Source organism: Saimiri boliviensis, chromosome 1 (genome assembly GCF_048565385.1).
Source record: "Saimiri boliviensis isolate mSaiBol1 chromosome 1, mSaiBol1.pri, whole genome shotgun sequence".
Lineage (NCBI taxonomy): Eukaryota > Metazoa > Chordata > Mammalia > Primates > Cebidae > Saimiri > Saimiri boliviensis.
Window position 1 is genome coordinate 252,234,043 of NC_133449.1, and position 20,607 is coordinate 252,254,649.

Here is a 20,607-nt window from a genome sequence, read left to right on the forward strand (position 1 = left end):
TAAAATTCCATTCCTGAGTACCTCAATATTTTGCCTCATGATTATTTAGGAAGAAATTAATTCAACATTTATTAATGTTTTCATAATCATATTAATGGTATTTAAAGAAGGTGAACAGCTTTTTCTCAAACAAAAGGTTGTGGGGCCAGAGCAGTGGCTCAAGCCTCTAATCCCAGCACTTTGGGAGGCCAAGGCAGGGGGATCACCTGAGGTCAGGAGGTCAAGACCAGCCTGGCCAAAATGGTGACATCTCGTCTCTACTAAAACCGTAAAAACTAGACAGTTGTGGTGGCATGTGCCTGTAATCCTAGCCACATAGGAGGCTGAGACAGGAGAACTGCTTAAACCTAGAAGGTAGAGGTTGCAGTGAGCCAAGATAGCACCACTGCACTCCGGCCTGGGCAACAAGAGTGAAACTCCATCTCAAAAAAAAAAAAAAAAAAAAGTTCTTCTGTTCAAATTTGCCAAAATATATTTTATAGCTTTATATAGTTGAAGACCATGGGAAATGCTTTTAATAATAAATTGCACTAGATAGATTTGCTACTAATACATTAACAAACTAATAATTACTAATATAATAAATTATACTAGATTATTTACAGTGCTTCATTTAGCAGCAAGATCAGCACATCTGCTTCACTTTTTGAAGCTTGTTTTGCATATTACTCATGAAAATCTAATCAAGGCCTTATGTTCTCCCTTTAGAATTCCTTGTGTGGATATCAGATCCGGATGGAATCTCGAGCTTGTGAATCTACCAGGTTACTCTATTGTACAACAGGCGTTTTGCTAAGGAAACTTCAAGAAGATGGTCTTCTAAGTAATGTGTCTCATGTTATTGTAGATGAGGTGTGTGATTCTATAGTTGTATTCAGAAATTTGAAATTTTTTTTTTATTAAAAAGATATTACTCCTAATACTAGCTAACATTTTCTTTCTTACTAAATTATTATATACTTTACATATAATAATTTCTTGTAACAAATGTATCTCCTGTTGATTTAATGAATACTGTATAATTGCTGTATGCTTAATGCTGTTCAAAGGATTATATATAATGTGTGTGTGTGTGTGTGTGTGTGTGTGTGTGTGTGTGTATTTCACAAATGGCATAGTCTTGGCTCACTGCAACATTCACTTCCTGGGTTCAAGCAACTCTCCTGTCTCAGCCACCCATGTGGCTGGGATTACAGGCGCATGCCACCACACCCAGCTAATTTTTGTATTTTTAGTAGAGACGAGATTTCACCATTTGTGATATATATGTATATATATATAAATATATGTATATACGCACACACACACACACACACACACACACACACACACACACATGCAAATAGGCAGTGAATTGATTTAATTCTTCCAGTAACCCAGTGAAGCAGATATCCTTATTTTAAACTGAGGTACAGAGCGGTCATACAGCCTGCTCAAGTTTTCATAAGCCAGTAATTTCATAGCTAGGGGTACAAACCCAGGCAATTTAGCTTCAGTCTGTATTAACAGTATACTGCCTCTCAACTATTACATGTAGTTGTTAAAGAATCTGCTCTAAGTCTTAAAAGAAATCTTCACCACTATTATCACTTTCAAAGATATAACTTGAATCAAATTTGAATGCACATTTACATTGAATTACACTGAAAGTTTGACATTATAATTATGCCATAGTAGCCTAGTATATATAAACAAATTTGCTTGTGTATAATTTTTCAAGAGCAGATAAGATATATAGCATTCCTTTTATTCAGAAAACAAAATTAAAAATCCCCCCAATATAAAGTTTTTATAAATGTCTGTTGATTCTCTAAGTTCAGAAAGCAATAGTGAAGGTTGAGTCATTCATTGATTTTTGATTAATAGACTATCTATTTTATTGGGTTATTTTCCCCCCTTTTGGTTAGAAATTATTAGAACCATAGAAAGGTAGAAAAATGAAAAGAAAAAGTATAATTTCATGATCCAGAAAAAAATCAATGTTAGCCTTTAATTTATATTTATATATGTATATATTTAATATGTGTATTTATTTGATAATTCTTTCACATTAGTCAACAAAAACATGATTTTTAAAAGTAGCTTTATATTAATATATGATTGGGGTGGACCCATAATTTATTTAGCTATTTTCCTCTCATTGGATAAGTTTAAGTAAAGACATTTTAAAATAAATATTTTGGTGATAAATAAATGATAGGAATTTTTATCTAAGGAGTGTTTATTCCGTAATGTGAGAGAACATTGTACTGTTAACCAACAGGTTTGTATGCTGGCTGTGCAGTTAAATGACTAATGCACTGAGACAGAGTTTGGAGCACAGAAAGTGTTTAATGATTGCCGCGCACCAAGCAGAGATGAGGAGATCCTCAATCTATCTCCCTGAGAAGCCTGGGGCTTTTAAGGGGATTTTAGAGGGCAAGGGACTGGAAATTTGGGTCATTGATTGGTCAGGGTAAAAGGATAAAGTCATCAGGATGTAGAAACTGCATTCTTTGGGGAGTCACCTCTTTGTGGAGTCCTTCATACCAGCTGGCCTCAGTGGGGTCCTTCAGATTAGCTTTGAGTCAGTAGTTTCACTGGTACATAGGACCTGAAGGAATATCTCAAATGAAAAACTTAGCATTTTATAATATTCAAGTTATCTATAGAGCAACTAAGGGGAACTTTAATCTAGGGTCTGTGTGATTCTAGGAAAATAGTCAGTGAACTACTATGAAGAAGCAGGTCAGAGAACAAGCAGACCTAATGATGAATGCTCAGTGTGCTGCAAGCTTAGTTTATGTTTTTCTTCCTTGATTAATTTTATAAAGTTTATAGGGATGGTTTCACTTTTATCACTAAGATGTCAAAGAGAAAAAGGCTGAATGGCTGCTTTATCTGGCCCATGGGCTCCTGTGGCAAGGGAAAAGGGGTAAGATGTCACAATTGTGGCTTTGTATGACCAAGACCTAGATTAAAATCAGTATCATCAAGGGTCAACATGAACCAAAATGCTATTTTTTTTCTTTTGCTTATTACCATTCTTAAAATAAACTACAGTATATTTATAGTGAGAAATGCTTAACTGTTAAATTAGTTGAAATATCTATAGCAGTCAATAAGTTCTGTCCAACCCCAAATTATTACCAGAAAATTACTTGGTAAATATAGATCAGGATGAACTCTAAAAACCAGACCAACTTCAGGAAGTTGTATTCTTTGATGGTTTTGTATTAGCCATTTGTAGACACAGTTAACTGAATTGAGCTTCAATGTGATACCATCAACATCTTAGACACTACAGCAGTAAAAAAAAGCCTAGAAGTGAAATTCATCATCATGTTAAATATTTATTGTTAAGAGATGTCAGGACAAAGTTTATGACATTATACAGGACCCTCTTTATGAAGACAGGACAATGCTCCTTCTGGCCTTAGTATTAGGAATTGTGTGATTTTAGTTTGTAGTCAGTATGTGAATTGAGTAGATTTTCTTGATGGCTGCTAGTGTGCTTACAGCCAGATTTTCTGCCCATCTATACCAAGTATACTTGGTAGTATGCACTTTTATTTGTTCTTTTTTATTTTCTATCCTTATTTTTTTCCTTTTAAAAAAAAATCTGGCCAGGTACAGTGGCTTGCACCTATAATGCCAGCAATTTACAGCTCAAGAGACTAGTTTGAGCAATATAGGAAGACCTCTATCAAAAAAAAAAAAAAAAAAAGCTATGTTTGGGGGCTTTTACCTATAGTCCAGTCTACTCACCTATAGTCCCATCTGCTTGCGAGGCTGAGGTGGAGGATTGCTTGAGCCTGGAAGTCAAGGCTCCAGTAAGCTGTGATAGCACCACTGCACTCCAGCCTGGGCAACAGAGCAAGGCCCTGTCTCAAAACAACAAACAAAGAAATTCTTATTTGTATAAATTACCATCTATTTGATGAAGTTTTCCAGATCTGTGTCATCCGTCAGATTTCTTTCCTGAGCTTCAGACTTAAATATCTAGCTACCTTCTAGATACTTTGTCTTGAGAACTCCAAACTCAGCAGTTCATAACTCGACATTTCTCCTCCCTATTAATCTTTTATAACTTGCCCCTTCTCCTCTCTTCTGAATTTCTGAATGATCCCGAGTCACCTAGTCAAACCACCAAAGAGCGTCTAAGATTTTTCCTTGTTTCTCCCACATCCCCTGAATCCAATCACCTAGTCCTATTTTGCCTTTCTCAAGTACATTTACTTTTCTCTGTATTCATTGGAGTTACTGGGGAGAGGCCACCATTATCTCTTTAATTACTACAAAAGCCTCTAATAAATTAAACTTCCAGCTTTGTTTTGCTCTCCACCACTACATTTTCCACATTGTAGCAAGGATTATCCTTTTCAAAATAAAACTCAGACCACATGATTCTTCTGCCTTAAAATGCTTTAATCACTGCCCTTCCTAACTCACTAGGATAAAGTCGTAGCTCCTTAACACAGTTTACAAGGCCTTACAGGGCAGTTTATTGAGTATCTTAACAGCTTTATCTCAACTCCCATCCCATGCTCGAGTCAATTGTTTTTGTTTCTCCTGTTTCTGAAAGTTAGTATGATCCTTCTTTCTACCATGTATTTAAACACGCTGCGTCCCTTGACATAAATGCTTTTTTCTCGTTTTTTTATGCCATTTCTTCCTCCTCTTTTTCTTTTCATACTCATCCCTCAGTCCTCAGCATCAGTGGCATTTGTCTTAGTAGGCTTCTTGACCACTGGATTAGCTGTCTTTCATATATAATTTCAAACCATCCTATACAATATCTTCTTTTTTTTTTTTTTGAGACGGGGTTTTGCTCTTGTTACCCAGGCTGGAGTGCAATGGCGTGATCTCGGCTTACCGCAACCTCCACGTCCTGGGTTCAGGCAATTCTCCCGCCTCAGCCTCCTGAGTAGCTGGGATTACAGGCACGTGCCACCATGCCCAGCTAATTTTTTGTATTTCTAGTAGAGACGGGGTTTCACCATGTTGACCAGGATGGTCTCGATCTCTTGACCTCGTGATCCACCCGCCTTGGCCTCCCAAAGTGCTGGGTACAATATCTTCTTACTACACCAAAACTCTTAAAGGAAGAGAACTCTATTGCTTTTTAAAATCCAGCATCTAGCACAATGCTGAGTACTTACTGTTAGACTCTGTTCTAAGGGCTTTGTATTATCTCATTTGATTGTCACAATTCTGAAGTTTGTATTATTTGTATTCTCCTTTTATAGAAGAAATAGACCCAGAATATTTAAATGACTTTCTCTAAGTCACACTGTAAGTGGCCAAGAGTTGGACCCAAGCAGTTGATTCCAGAGCCTGAACACTTAACCCCCACTGCCTCCCTTCCAAACAAATGAATGATAAAGGCTATTTTGTTATCTTGATATACTTTATCCTTTTGTGCTACCCTAAATCTGTTATGAAATCAAGTAGAAATAAGTCACAGTTCAGAAAGTTGGGAGATAGATATCTGTTGCACAGTCAACAGATACTGTAAGTTCTGACAGTATACCTCATCTGTGCTCTTCCCTAAAATGCATGTGTTGCAAGAGCGTAAAACCCCTTTTTTCTGACAGTGATAGAGATTCTGTCAGATTCCTGCTAGTTAATTCCTCTTTTTCTACCTAGTAGATGAACCATCTGTCTTGTAATATTGACAGTATAGTTTTTCTTTTTTTCTTTATTTATTCATTCATTTTCTTTACTTCCCAAGATACAGAAGTATAAAACAGACAGTATAATTTCATATTAGTGCCAGAGATTTAGGAGTCACTCTTGCTTCTAAGTGAAATTTGGGATATACCTTACTCTTATTAGCTCTTTTTTTTCTCTCTCTCTTTTTTGAGAGTCTCACTCTCGTCCAGGCTGGAGTGCAATGGTACAATTTTGGTTCACTGCAACCTCCACCTCCTGCGTTCAAGTGACTCTCCTGCCTTAGCCTCCCAGGTAGCTGGGATTACAGGTGCACACCACTACCCCAAGCTAATTTTTGTATTTTTAGTAAAGACAGGGTTTCACCATGTTGGCCAGGCTGGTCTTAAACTCCTGACCTTAGGTGATCAGCCCGCCTCGGTCTCCCAAAGTGCTAGGATTACAGACATGAGCTACTGGCAATAAGAAATTCCTTTTTCACCCACCCCTCAAATTTAGGGTTGCATCCGGCCTTATCAGCTGTATCTGATCTGATTTGCAAACCATCTCCCAGGGTAGAGTCATGCTGTCATAGCGAATCTAGTTCACTATATGCTGATTTTCAGTGGCTTCAATTTTAGAGAATGATTTTATTTTCAATTCTGAAGATCTGCTTTATTTAAAACATATAGCTTCTTCCTCCTTGCATATGTACTGAATGTACTTAAATATTGAATAACTTTTAGTAAATCTGGATGTCTGATTGTTTAAGCCTCTTACTAGAATTTATACAATATATGATGAATTTTTTTATTCCCTTTATAAAACTAGGTTCATGAAAGAAGTGTCCAGTCTGACTTCCTACTAATTATCTTGAAAGAAATTTTACAGAAACGTTCTGATCTACACTTGATTCTAATGAGTGCCACTGTGGACAGTGAAAAATTTTCTACATATTTCACACATTGCCCCATTCTCAGAATTTCAGGAAGAAGTTATCCTGTTGAGGTAAATTTTCTTTATAATGTGTGTAGAAGTGGAAACTGCGTTCCCACCAGGTTCTTTGCCTAGGAGATGGGCCCTTGTAGTCTTAGCCCAGAACCATTCCTAGGTACAATGAGTCAACAGAGGATCCAGACACAGCCCTAGGAATCAGATGGCTACTACTGCCTTGCCTGAGGTTGGATAGGAGAAAGGAGGGTTTTGACTCAAGCCCTGAGGGCTACAGTACATAAAACTTTATTTTCACATGAAAATCATTATATTCAGATTAAGAGTAGCTACCCATCCTGGTCATCTAGTGACTAGGGAGAGAGAAAAAAAAAGAGTGGCTACCTGGCAGTAAGGAACTCCTTTTCACCCACCCTCAAATTTAGGGTTGTCTTTGAAGCTTCTTTTCTACATATTCTAGTCTTGATTCTTACCTTTTCAGTTCAGCTGATATAGTCTACACTTAACTGTTTCATATGTATATATAGATACATCTCATAATATAATTTGTCTTGGACGTAAGGGACAATCCCTCTATGTCAACCAAGTCTTCATTCCCAAATAATACTAAAAAAATTTTTTTCATAATATTCTAAATTAGCATTTGGTGACATTCAAAAGGTGGTATCCCTTTGTTCTTTTTAAAATGATATTTACTGAAATGCATTTGAATTTACCCTTTTATATGCCTTATTCTATCCAGGTTTTTCATCTTGAAGATATAATAGAAGAAACAGGCTTTGTACTGGAAAAAGACTCAGAATACTGTCAGAAATTTCTGGAAGAGGAAGAAGAAGTAACCATTAATGTTACAAGCAAGGCAGGGGGAATAAAAAAATATCAGGTAAAAAGAAACTATTCAGAAAGATAACAGATAATAATAACCCAGGGCATAACCTGCCACAAGAGTTTCAAAATCATATGGTTAACACACTGAATTTGAGTATAATTTCATAGATGAGGAACATGTCTGAGAATGAGCAAATTTTGAAGGTCATTTCTTTAATCTTTATTTTTCATAGACTGTAGTCTTTGATTTGTGATACTTTGATTGTCATCTTATACTATTCTGGGCCATATAGATACACATACAAAATCAAGGACCATACAAGTTAGAAGCAACTTCTTATAACAATTTCATAACAGTGATCAATTATTGAGGAGTATCTTTGTAGTGATTTTTTCCTACTTCGTCTTAACACCAAAGATGGTCAGGATAGGGCAAGCCCCAAATCTAGATCCTTGCCATTGGTTTTCTTAGCCTTTGTCCTGGCAGGAGCAGGGCAGAGGCAAGATAGTGATAGGTAGATAGTGATAGATGGTGAAGCTGTCTAGGGCATTGTTCTTCCTAGGAAGTTAGTCTCAATTACGTGTTTTCAGAAATATCACAAAAGCAATGTTATCTTGCATTTTAGCCAGTGGTAATAGATCCAGCATTTTCATCATATCCATGGTGTTTCATGCATGTTTTCAATTTGATGAAAACACAGAGTTAAAGTTACTTTATCTTTTAATTAAGCAGATAGACCAAGAAAGCAAAAACTAAAATCTTGTCCTAAAACACCAGAGGTAAAAAATTACAAACTAAAAAAAGCCCTTAGAAAAGTTAGTTATTTCAGAAGATGTGATTGGAATTCAGGAGCCAAAGTAGAATGTAGAAGGAATGAGGCAAGTACAAGCTCCTTATTAAAGTTATGGCCTCCCTTGGCCTGACTGCTTTTTAGTTGCCACAGATTGATGCATACATGATTACAATATGTTTTTCTACAATTCTTTTAGTTTATATATGCCAAGATAAAAGGTTTTCTATACCTAAGGGCTGGATGACATTAAATTATAGGAGAAAGATGATACTTTCTGATACTCTTACCACTATTAAAAATAATACTCTTCCTATATTTTAACAAAATAGTAATGGTGACAATGAGAAAAATACAGATTTGAATGAATGAAAATACCTCCTTTTTTCCTTCTTTGTCTTATAAAAATACTTAATATTTTTATTCAGCTCCCTCTGGTTGGATTTCTTTTAGGAATACATCCCTGTTCAGACTGGAGCAAATGCTGATTTAAATCCATTTTACCAAAAGTACAGCAGCCGTACTCAGCATGCTATTCTATATATGAATCCTTATAAAATCAACCTGGATCTCATTTTGGAACTTCTTGCATATTTAGGTAATTTCTATTTCTATTTGACTTGATAAAATATTTCTACTAGCTGGAGATGTCTTATTAATATTTTATATGCTGTTCCTTATCTCCTTATTTTGAATATTATATCTTTTTTTAAATTTCAGATAAAAGTCCCCAATTCAGAAATATTGAAGGAGCAGTATTGATCTTTTTACCAGGGCTTGCTCATATTCAGCAGTTGTATGATCTTCTATCAAATGATAGAAGGTTTTATTCTGAACGGTAACTATACATTTTCATTATATTCCTGGTGGTTTTAAAATAGGAAAATATATGGTACGTTAAAATCTTTGATCAGAGTCTTCAAAGTCTTCACCTTTAGTTAAAATTACCTGTGGCGAAGTAAGATTTTTTTTCTTTAAACATTTCCATTACAACATATTATCTACTAAACATTTTTAGGTACTATATTCTGCATTTGTTCTGTTTTATTTTATTTTTGAGACAGATTCTTTCTCTGTTGCCCAGGCTGGAGTGCAGTGGTGTAATTGCACCTTCAGCCTCAAGCTCCTGGGCTCAAGCAGTCCTCCCACTTCAGCCATCGGAGCAGCTGAGACCACAGGCATGCACCACTATGCCCAGCTAATTATAAAAAATTTTTTCGTAGAGAGAGACAGGGTCTCCCTCTGTTGCCTAGGCTGGTCTCAAACTCTTGGGCTCATGCAAACTTCTCACCTCAGCCTCCCAAAGTGCTGGGATTACAGGCGTGATCCACTGCCCGTAGCCTTCATCATCTTTTTTTTTTGAGATGGAGTTTCGCTCTTGTTACCCAGGCTGGAGTGCAATGGCGCGATCTCGACTCACCGCAACCTCCACCTCCCGGGTTCAGGCAGTTCTCCTGCCTCAGCCTCCTGAGTAGCTGGGATTAGAGGCACGCGCCACCATGCCCAGCTAATTTTTGTATTTTTTTTTTTTTTTTTGAGACGGGAGTTTCGCTCTTGTTACCCAGGCTGGAGTGCAATGGCGTGATCTCGGCTCACCGCAACCTCCGCCTCCTGGGTTCAGGCAATTCTCCTGCCTCAGCCTCCTGAGTAGCTGGGATTACAGGCACGCGCCACCATGCCCAGCTAATTTTTTGGTATTTTTAGTAGAGACGGGGTTTCACCATGTTGACCAGGTTGGTCTCGATCACTCGACCTTGTGATCCACCCGCCTCGGCCTCCCAAAGTGCTGGGATTACAGGCTTAAGCCACCACACCCGGCATAATTTTTGTATTTTTAGTAGAGACGGGGTTTCACCATGTTGACCAGGATGGTCTCGATCTCTTGACCTCATGATCCACCCACCTCGGCCTCCCAAAGTGCTGGGATTACAGGCGTGAGCCACCGCGTCCGGCCGCCTTCATCTTCTTGATATGATTAAGTAGAGGGAATCCTGTGGTTAAAAGTAAGATGGTGACTCTCTTCTGCTAACCCGCTGAATCATGCAAAACTCCAAAAAAACCTGCAGTTTATGTCCATATATATTTAATCAGCTGTTTACTATATGTTTTAATATATTTTTGTTTTGTGAGACAGAGTCTCGCTCTGTCCCCCAGGCTGGAGTGCACTGGCACAATTTTGCCTCAATGCAACCTCCGCCTCCCAAGCTCAAGTGATTCTCCTGCCTCAGCCTCCCAAGTAGCTGGGATTACAGGCAACCACCACCATGCCCAGCTAATTTTTATATATATATATATATATTTATTTATTTTTATTTTTTTTAGTAGAGAGGGTGTTTCACCATGTTGGTCAGGGTGGTCTCAAACTTCTGACCTCAGGTGATCTGCCTGCCTTAGCCTCCCAAAGTGTTGGGATTACAGGCATGAGCCACCACGCCTGTCCGATATAGTTTATTACTTCTGTAGTAAACCATATAAACTTCAACATTAGAACATTTTAAAAAATTTAATCCTATCCATATAATTTGTTTATATTCTCTGTGATGCATGTATATGGGGTTTCATTGTACAATTCTGTAAGCTTTTGCATATGTTTAAATTTTTCATAATAAAAAATCTTTAAAGTTGCTTGTTATATGCAAATAAATTTTGTTATTCTTTGCAGTGTCTTCTAAAGAGAAACTCTTGCTAAGAACTATGATTTTAACTTTCAGATATAGAGTGATAGCTCTGCATTCTATTCTTTCAACCCAAGATCAAGCTGCAGCATTCACACTTCCTCCTCCAGGAGTCAGGAAGGTAAAATTTAGTACAGCAAATTTATATGTTATTATCTGAGAGTATTTCATGAGGGCAGTATAACTTTTTATCACTAAAGACAATTGTTAACATTAAGTGCCTTATAGCACATTGCCAACTCCAAGTGTTCTGCAGCTTACCATCATCAAAGTGAACCCAGTGTTACAATTCAAGCATTTGAATATTTACGTTATGTGAGACTGGATATTTAAATCCTTAGAGTATTCTCACTGTTCTCTAGGCAGATCCTCTCTGATAATTTTTATAGTACATAAACCATTAGGTAGGTCACAAAGCTAATAATTAACAGAGCCAGGATAACAACATTAATATGATTTTTTTTTTCTAATAATTTTGAAGGGTTATGCTAAGCTGTCTCCATTCTCTGTCCACTTTCCCATTCTACTTATGTCTTTTTTTTTTTTTTTTTGAGATGGAGTTTCTTGCTCTTGTTGGCCTGGCTGGAGTGCAGTGGTGTGATCTCAGCTCACTGCAACCTCCGCCTCCTGGGTTCCAGCAATTCTTCTGCCCCAGCCTCCCAAATAGCTGGGATTACATACATCTGCCACCATACCCGGCTGATTTTTGTATTTTTAGTAGAGATAGGATTTTGGGAGGCAGGGTTTTAGTTTTGCCATGTTGGCCAGGCTGGTCTTGAACTCCTGACCACAGGTGATCTGCCCACCTCAGCCTCCCGAAGTACTGGGATTACAGGCATGAGCCACTGTGCCTGGTCCCCTACTTATGTCATTTTTAAGATGATTGACTAGAATTAGGGGAGTGGTATTTTTGTTGGAATAAAAATTTATATTTTCTATTTAGTTGAATTAGTAAGCTAAGCTGACAAAACTACGGTAAATTAAAATTATAAAATAATAGCAAATAGAATGTAAATTTTTGTGACTGAAATTGAAATTCAGTTTTTAAATTTCATGAGCTCAAACTATCTTAAGAAATTTAAATGATGGTATATTGCTGAAAGTAGTCTAAATGTTTTAAGCTTTTTATTTATTTTCAGATTGTTTTAGCAACAAATATTGCAGAGACAGGCATCACTATTCCAGATGTTGTATTTGTAATTGATACTGGAAGAACAAAAGAAAATAAGTAAGTCTGAATTTCCCAAATCAAAACATTTCTAACCTGGAAAGAGTTTGGGGCTCTTGAATTCTTGGGAGAAATCCTAAAATCATTCAGGGAAAATCCTAAATGTCCTAGTTCTGTCCAAAGCAAAAAGCCTTAGAGAAACTATAGGAAACTTTAAAATATCTGAGAGTAAATGTCAGAATTTCATGTCATGGGTTTTCCCTTAAGTAATACCAGTATACTGCTACTTTTAGAAAAGTGCTGAGAAAAATTTTCAGAACATAAATGTTTATAGATTCTTTTATTTGTAAAACATTTAACAAAAAGCATTTTGGCTTTTGAAGTAAGAGCTGAATTTAAATTTCTTGAGCAAGTAATATAAGCTCTCTAATCATAAGTTTCCTCATTTGTAAATGGGTAAAATGAAAATTTCATAACTCAAAGTGCCTAGTTCAGTAACTGGAACATAATAGGTAACTGTAACTGACTCTTCAACAAAAAGATTACTACTATATAAATAATGTTTATATTGCATAACTAGGACAGACCACCTTTAGTAGCTTATTGTAGTCTATATACACTATCCCCTGTTTTAGGAAACCATAGTAATATTTGCAAGAGACTGTCACTAGTCAATAGAAAGTAGATTCTTGATTCTTTGAATTATACCTTCAGAGAAAATGTTTTCAGGGTTTAACTGCATTGTGAAAGGTATGTTGAATTGTAATATTCACAGTAACACTTCTCAAAAGATTTCAAATAATTCTTGTGTAAGTATTCTTCTAAATTTAAGAAAGATTCTGTGATCAGATTAGTATGAGAAAGGATAAGTTAAACAATTTGTTTAGCTTTTGCCAGACTTTTAATTTGTAGTATGAGATTTATATGCAATGTTACTAAATAATTTAAATATGAAGCATAATTTAAGAACTATTGGTCCACACTAATGGACTTTTTAAGCCTGTTTAACTTAATTATAAGAGTCAAATTCAGCTTTTCCAATTTTGACTTAAGTCAATTATCTACATATTCTCTCCTAAAACATTTCTTCAGGTACCATGAAAGCAGTCAGATGAGTTCTTTGGTTGAGACGTTTGTCAGTAAAGCCAGTGCTTTACAGCGCCAGGGAAGAGCTGGGCGGGTCAGAGATGGCTTCTGCTTCCGAATGTACACAAGAGAAAGGTATGGCATAGCATTGGAAATGTAAAACATATAAGCTTGTACTCTGTGACATTTCTGTTAATAGGTATTTAGTATTACTTTATTTTTCAGATTTGAAGGCTTTATGGATTATTCTGTTCCTGAAATCTTACGTGTACCTTTGGAGGAATTATGCCTTCATATTATGGTAATCTCAAGGGAACTTGGATGGATTTTTCTTTGCCCCTTTCTAGAAAAGAAAAAAATGAACATGTAAACTTACCTTATATTGCTTTAGATTTTCAACTTTTTAAATCTTCCTTAATACATGCCCTTATCCATCTAAGTAAATCCACGTGTTTTGATTTTGCCTGACACTTAAACTTTATAGATGAATATACAGCCTCATAACCTAGACTAATAGTTCTCAACTGGGGGCACTGTTGCCTACCAGGGGACATTGGGCAATGTCAGGAGATATTTTTGGTTGTCATAGTTGGACAGGGAGGGTAAATGGTATCTAGTAGGTAAAGATATGGGATGCGCCTAAACATCTGACAGTGTACAGGGCAACTCCCTGAAACAAAGAATCATTCAGGCCAAAATATCAGTAGTACTGAGACTGAGAAACCCTGACCTAGATGAAGGTCTTCTTAGACTGAAAGACCTATAATATCCTTCAGTTCTTAGATTTTTGACTCTGTCAAAATCAGGAATGAAGAAACTAAAAATGTAGACTGGAAAACCTAATCCTTATTCCTTCCCCACCCAAACACACACATACACTCATACAGTCTTCCCCACCACTCCTCTGACCCCCATTGTGAGAAAAATAACAGGATAGCCCTACTTACACATTTTACTGAAGTCAGACTAGTTCCAATACCATCTCATTGGGTAGTGTTAATTCTTTTATTTCATACCAATTTTATTACTTTTTTAATCTGCAGAAATGTAATCTTGGTTCTCCTGAAGATTTCCTCTCCAAAGCCTTAGATCCTCCTCAGCTCCAAGTGATCAGCAATGCAATGAATTTGCTCCGAAGAATTGGAGCCTGTGAACTAAATGAGCCTAAACTGACTCCGTTGGGCCAACACCTTGCAGCTTTACCTGTGAATGTCAAGATTGGCAAGATGCTTATTTTTGGTGCCATATTTGGCTGCCTTGACCCAGTGGTAAATCAAACAATGCTGCTGCTACTTTACTTTAAATATCCTTTGACTAGGAAATTACAAGTTTAATTAAAAATTAAAAACAATTTTTAATTAAAAAAAATTTTTAAATAGAATGTCTATGCTAACATTAAAACCCAGAGGGCCTGAATGCTTGATAAGAAATTTTTTTTTTTTTTGAGACAGGATCTGGCACTGTTGCCCAGGCTGGAGTGCAGTGACGCAATCTAGGCTCACTGCAACCTCCACCTCCTGGGTTCAAGGGATTGATGCCTCAGCCTCCCAAGTAGCTGGTATTACAGGTGCGTGCCACCACACCTGGCTAATTTTTGCATTTTTAATAGAGATGGGGTTTCTCCATGTTGGCCAGGTTGGATAAGAATTTTTAAATATAATATTTAACTTTTTATATTTATATACTTGAAAATCTGTTCATCCATTTACTTAAGTTTACTGTAGGTACTATTTTGTGAGTGATTTTGGCTTGTCTAAACTTTCGTTTTCAACCCACTTGAAATATTTAATGGAATATGTAGTGGATGATTTTTAGGAAGCTTTGAATACTACCGACTTTGAACAAAGTAAAATCAAAAACTTTTTTCTTCCCTTTTCTGGGCTCTCTGAGCCAATAATTAGCAGAGTTCTCTTTTCTCAAATTATCTCAGAATTAAATTCTGTGCATCTTTCGGAGTCTCTGGGCACATATGCTTGCTGTGCCATTCCAACTTTGCAACTTTATCAAGCTATGGCCTTTTCTGGGATTACCAATAAAGGCTATTTAAAAACAGAATGGAAGCCTGGGCAACTTAGTGAGACCTTGATTCTGCAAAATTTAAGATAAAAAAATTAGCCAGCCATGGTGGTACACCCCTTTAGACCCAGCTATTCAGGAGGCTGAGGTAGGAGGATTGCTAGAGCCTAGGAGTAGGAAGGGGCAGTGAGCTAATGATTGCCACTGCACCCCGGCCTAAGCAACAGAACAATATCCTGTCTCTAAAAAATCCAAAAATAAAAATAAAAACAGAATGAAGAAAATGTGACTTATTACTCTAGTCTCTCTTTAGTATTCAAAATAGATATTTATCAGAATTAAATACCCATGGTAGTTTATCTGAAAACCTACAACAACAAATGGATTGTTATGTAGTCCCGATTATTTTTAAAGATCATTGCAGACTGAGAGTGGAAATTCAGCAGTCTTGGAGTCAAGATAACTGAGTTATGATTCCAAGATTGCTTCTAACTGTATGACAGACTATAAATTATTTATACAAATGTTCAGTTTTTTTAAATCTGATTCTGGTGATAATTACCTCCTTACCTCACAGAAAGGGCATAAAAGTAAAGGGATATATTTTTGAAATTCCTTAAAATGAAACAAAAAATAACTATTTAAAATGAAAATACAGTTAGCTAAAGTAAAACATGGTAAAAGTATTGAAAAGGGCAACTTAAAGTATGATTGTTTTATGATTGGCTTTCTTTTATAAGTTAACTTTCACTGGATAGCTCTTTAATGATAAATTGTTTTGTCATTTATGGATAGGCAACACTAGCTGCAGTTATGACAGAGAAGTCTCCTTTTACCACACCAATTGGTCGAAAAGACGAAGCAGATCTTGCAAAATCAGCTTTGGCTGTGGCGGATTCAGACCACCTGACGATCTACAATGCATATCTAGGGTAAACACATAATCTAGCTGTTATCAATAAGCCAATTACCTGAGGTTATTTACTTTACAAAATATTACCTTTGACTCATTAAAATGTGCATCTCAGATTTAAATTTATTTTTAGTTATTTCATCTGTCAAGGTATAATTACATTAGAGATTCGTGTGCTTTATAATCCTTCCTAAAACTTAAGAATAATATATTTGGTGTCATATGTATATTAACTCACATTTGAAGTAACTTAGTAATTTACTGTTAAACAGAAAATATCTGTTCAAATACTGTTAACAGATCTGTTAATGTTAATATTCTTATATATAATTGGTGGTTGCTACAACAAGCAAGATCCCACTTCTTTTTAAATTATAATTTAATTAAATTTTACTTTGGTTACTGGCTCAGAAAAAGAGTTTGGAAAGAGAACATGGTGAACTTTATTCATTAATTAACATTTTATTTATCTAGATGGAAGAAAGCAAGACAAGAAGGAGGCTATCGTTCTGAAATCACATATTGCCGGAGGAACTTTCTTAATAGAACATCACTGTTAACCCTAGAGGTAATTCTTAACATAGGTCTCTCACTCAGAGTCATGGATAACTATAATAAGTTTATTTTGGAAAAAAGAATGCCTAGGAAAATACTTGACACATAGTAAGGGTTTAATAAACATTTATTGGCCAGGTGCGGTGGCTCAAGCCTGTAATCCCAGGACTTTGGGAGGCTGAGGCGGGTGGATCACAAGGTCAAGAGATCAAGACCATCCTGGTCAATATGGTGAAACCCCATCTCTACTAAAAATACAAAACATTAGCTGGGCATGGTGGCGCATGCCTGTAATCCCAGCTACTCAGGAGGTTGAGGCAGGAGAATTGCCTGAACCCAGGAGGCGGAGGTTGCAGTGAGCCGAGATCGCGCCATTGCACTCCAGCCTGGGTAACAAGAGTGAAACTCTGTCTCAAAAAAAAAAAAAAAAACATTTATTGAATTAGTATGTTTGTGATTGTACTTGCTTGTTTCTTCCAGCAAGTAACTTGTATGTATTATACAGTGATTTAAAATAATATTTAATAATCATAATATGTTCAAGAAATGATTAAAAAGAGTGGCTAATGCCTATAATCTCAGTGGTTTGAGAGGCAGAAGCAGGACGTTGGCTTCAGGCCAAGTGTTTGACACCAGCCTGGGCAACATAGTGAGACACCATCTCTACCAAAAATAAAAACATTAAGTGAGCATGATACACATGCCTGTAGTCCCAGCTTTGCAGGAAGCCAAGGTGGGAAGATTGCTTGAGCCCAGTAGTTCAAGTTCCAGAGACAAATGAAGAAGGTACTTTGCAGTCTAGGATCAAGATTTCTCTGTCAATTATTTCTGTGTTGACCATCCTCATTGAGTAAAAATCTCCAGAGAAAAAGGAGAGCTACTGTGGAAGTAGATGTTGTGAATGAAAATGTGTTCAGACACATTTTTCTTGAGCTCAAATTTTAGACATTTTTATGTTTTAAGACATCTAAAGTCTTAGGGTGGAGTGAATAGCTGATTTTAGTTCTTGACTTTCCAGTATCTTTTTTTTTCTTCCGTAAGGTAATTTGGGCTATAGTTAGCTAAATAATCATTAGTATCCTGTCAATTTTTATTGGAAGCAGTAATATAAATTACAATGTTATTTGGAAATTTCTCTAATCACCTTTGATTATTTCTGTTTTTAACATAAACCAATCCAGGATGTAAAGCAGGAGTTAATAAAGTTGGTTAAGGCAGCAGGATTTTCATCTTCCACAACTTCTACCAGCTGGGAAGGAAACAGAGCCTCACAGACCCTCTCTTTCCAAGAAATTGCCCTTCTTAAAGCTGTACTGGTGGCTGGACTGTATGACAATGTGGGGAAAATAATCTATACTAAGTCAGTGGATGTTACAGAAAAACTGGCCTGCATTGTGGAGACAGCCCAAGGCAAAGCACAAGTACATCCATCCTCAGTAAATCGAGATTTGCAAACTCATGGATGGCTCTTATACCAGGAGAAGGTAAAGTACTCATGCTTAAATTCCAGTATTCAGAACATTATTCTAGAAGTCATTCATAACAAGTTACGATGCCCTAACAGGTATTTTATTTGCTTCACAAATTGAAGTTATTCATTTTTGTTAATATTTGAAATCAAGATGCACATAGCTTCTCAAATAAAAAATGCTATTTTCTCTTCAAAAAAAAAAAAATAGTAAGGTTTCTACTCTGCCTATCATCTCTTTTACTTGAAGTAAAGGCAGTAATAGCAAATCGATGTTGCTTAATAATGTATCAGTCCCTGAGTATTTCATTAAAAGGTGCTGTCTCAGAAGGGAATAAAAAACAAGTTGTATGTGCTGTTCCCATATAAAGGGATGTTGGATGGTGTATTAGAACTGTGGATGATTTGCAAGTTTTGGTCACAATATCACCAAAGATTATTTAATAGCAAATATTTATAGATTACAATGAAAACAGTCAACCTTTTGAATTGGAGCTGCATGACCACTGCATTTTCTTTTTTTTTTTTAATTGTACTTTAGGTTCTGGGATACATGTGCAGATCATGCAGGATTGTTGCATAGGTGCACCCGTGGCAATGTGGTTTGCTGCCTCCTTCCCCCGTCACCTACATCTGGCATTTCTCCCCATGTTATCCCTCCCCCCTAGCTGTCCCTCCCTTGGCACCCTCCCAACAGACCCCATTGTGTGATGCTCCCCTCCCTGTGTCCATGTGTTCTCATTGTTCAACACCCACTTATGAGTGAGAACATGAGGTGTTTGGTTTTTTGTTCTTGTGTCAGTGTCCTCAGAATGATGGTTTCTATTTTATCCATGTCCCTGCAAGGGACATGAACTCATTCTTTTTTATGGCTGCATAGTATTCTATGGTGTATATGTGCCACATTTTCCTTGTCTAGTCTCTCATTGATGGGCATTTGAGTTGGTTCCAAGTCTTTGCTATTATTGTAAACAGTGCCACAGTAAACATACGTGTGCATGTGTCTTTATAATAGAATGATTTATAATCCTTTGGGAATATACCCAGTAATGGGATTGCTGGGTCAAATGGAATTTCTATTTCTAGGTCCTTGAGGAAGCACCACACTGTCTTCCACATTGGTTGAACTAATTTACGCTCCCACCAACAGTATAAAAGTGTTCTATTTCTCCACATCCTCTCCCACCACTTATCTTTTAACATATTGTGAAGGTTAGGTTGGCATTTTCTCTTCATATTTTGGGTTTTTGTTACCTACCTTATATTCACACATTTTTAAGGCAGTATGAGAAGAAAAAGGGAACATAAAAAATTGAAACATATTTCTTCTCCCTTTACAAAGAGTGCCTCCATTTTGTTTCTTGACCTTTAAAGTAATAAAGATCCATTATTTCAATCACTGGTTTGAATAACTCTCAACATTTATCAAACTTAAATGCAAAACATGAGAAATTGCTGGTTGGTGCCCATAGCTGAATATTGGTCTAGGAACCAGAAACTGAAAATTAATCATAATTTTAACATTAATTATTCAAGATCATTAGCATTATAAAATTGCTTGTACCTAGTTTCCTTTATGTTCAAAGTATATAACTCAGCCTTAGAAATAATATTTAAAATGCCTTTTAATAGTATAAATACACAGGTGGTAACAGTAATTATTATAAAATTGATAAATTATACACATAAGAAAATGAAAACATGGCTTTACAAAAACTCTTGGCTTAAAATGTAGTGTTAAACTAATTGTAGAAAAATGCTTACTTGAAAAAGATAAATGACTTCCTTCTATTTCTGTATTTTGAAGTTATTCCTCCCTTTTTCCCATCTAGATAAGGTATGCCAGAGTGTATTTGAGAGAAACTACCCTAATAACCCCTTTTCCAGTTTTACTTTTTGGTGGTGATATAGAAGTTCAACACCGAGAACGTCTTCTTTCTATTGATGGCTGGATCTATTTTCAGGTACATAGTACAACTGATTTTATTATTAAAGTTTTTCAACTTCCAGTTCCATTGAGGTACACTTTTTAAAATTTTATTGGAGTTCACATAATTTCTTCCTAAAATATGACTTAAAGTAGAAGAATTCCTTATTTTATCTTGCCTCTGTGGTTTTAAATCTATAAATTTGAAAATCAAGTTATATTGCTATTACAAATTCTATTTATTACTAACAGCAATTCTAGCTTTCTATCTATGTGTTGGGTACTTCAGTAGTTAACTTTATAAAAAAACTCACTCATTTTCAGTAGGTAACTTTATATGGCTTTTCCCTAATTACTATCCTAACAACCTTGTTAGATAATTTCTGTAGTTTCTTTTATATAAATAAAGACTCAAACACAGTGAGAAATTAAATAATTTTCCCAAGATTTACATGGATTGTTATTGACAGAGCAAGATTCAAATATAGGACTGTTTGATACCCAAATTTATTCTCATTCCACTGTATTGTGGAATAAAAAGGAATAAAAGACCAAACAGATTCATAGTTTATAATTCATACTGTTGAATTCTTCTCTG

General features: G+C 36.1%; 1 protein-coding gene across 2 annotated transcripts in view; it reads left to right on the plus strand.

Annotated features, from left to right (window-relative positions):
• The window catches only part of DHX29 (DExH-box helicase 29), a 57,817-nt gene that overhangs the window by 25,975 nt on the left and 11,235 nt on the right, over positions 1 to 20,607 (plus strand). For both annotated transcript variants that reach the window (XM_003925852.4, XM_074385856.1), the window contains 14 exons: positions 709 to 852; positions 6,463 to 6,639; positions 7,325 to 7,465; positions 8,655 to 8,799; positions 8,922 to 9,039; positions 10,913 to 10,997; positions 12,016 to 12,104; positions 13,137 to 13,265; positions 13,356 to 13,431; positions 14,174 to 14,398; positions 15,942 to 16,078; positions 16,534 to 16,627; positions 17,796 to 18,098; positions 19,915 to 20,046. In XM_003925852.4, the coding sequence (XP_003925901.2) occupies positions 709 to 852; positions 6,463 to 6,639; positions 7,325 to 7,465; positions 8,655 to 8,799; positions 8,922 to 9,039; positions 10,913 to 10,997; positions 12,016 to 12,104; positions 13,137 to 13,265; positions 13,356 to 13,431; positions 14,174 to 14,398; positions 15,942 to 16,078; positions 16,534 to 16,627; positions 17,796 to 18,098; positions 19,915 to 20,046 (1,995 nt within the window). The remainder of the gene's footprint in view (positions 1 to 708; positions 853 to 6,462; positions 6,640 to 7,324; positions 7,466 to 8,654; positions 8,800 to 8,921; positions 9,040 to 10,912; positions 10,998 to 12,015; positions 12,105 to 13,136; positions 13,266 to 13,355; positions 13,432 to 14,173; positions 14,399 to 15,941; positions 16,079 to 16,533; positions 16,628 to 17,795; positions 18,099 to 19,914; positions 20,047 to 20,607) is intronic.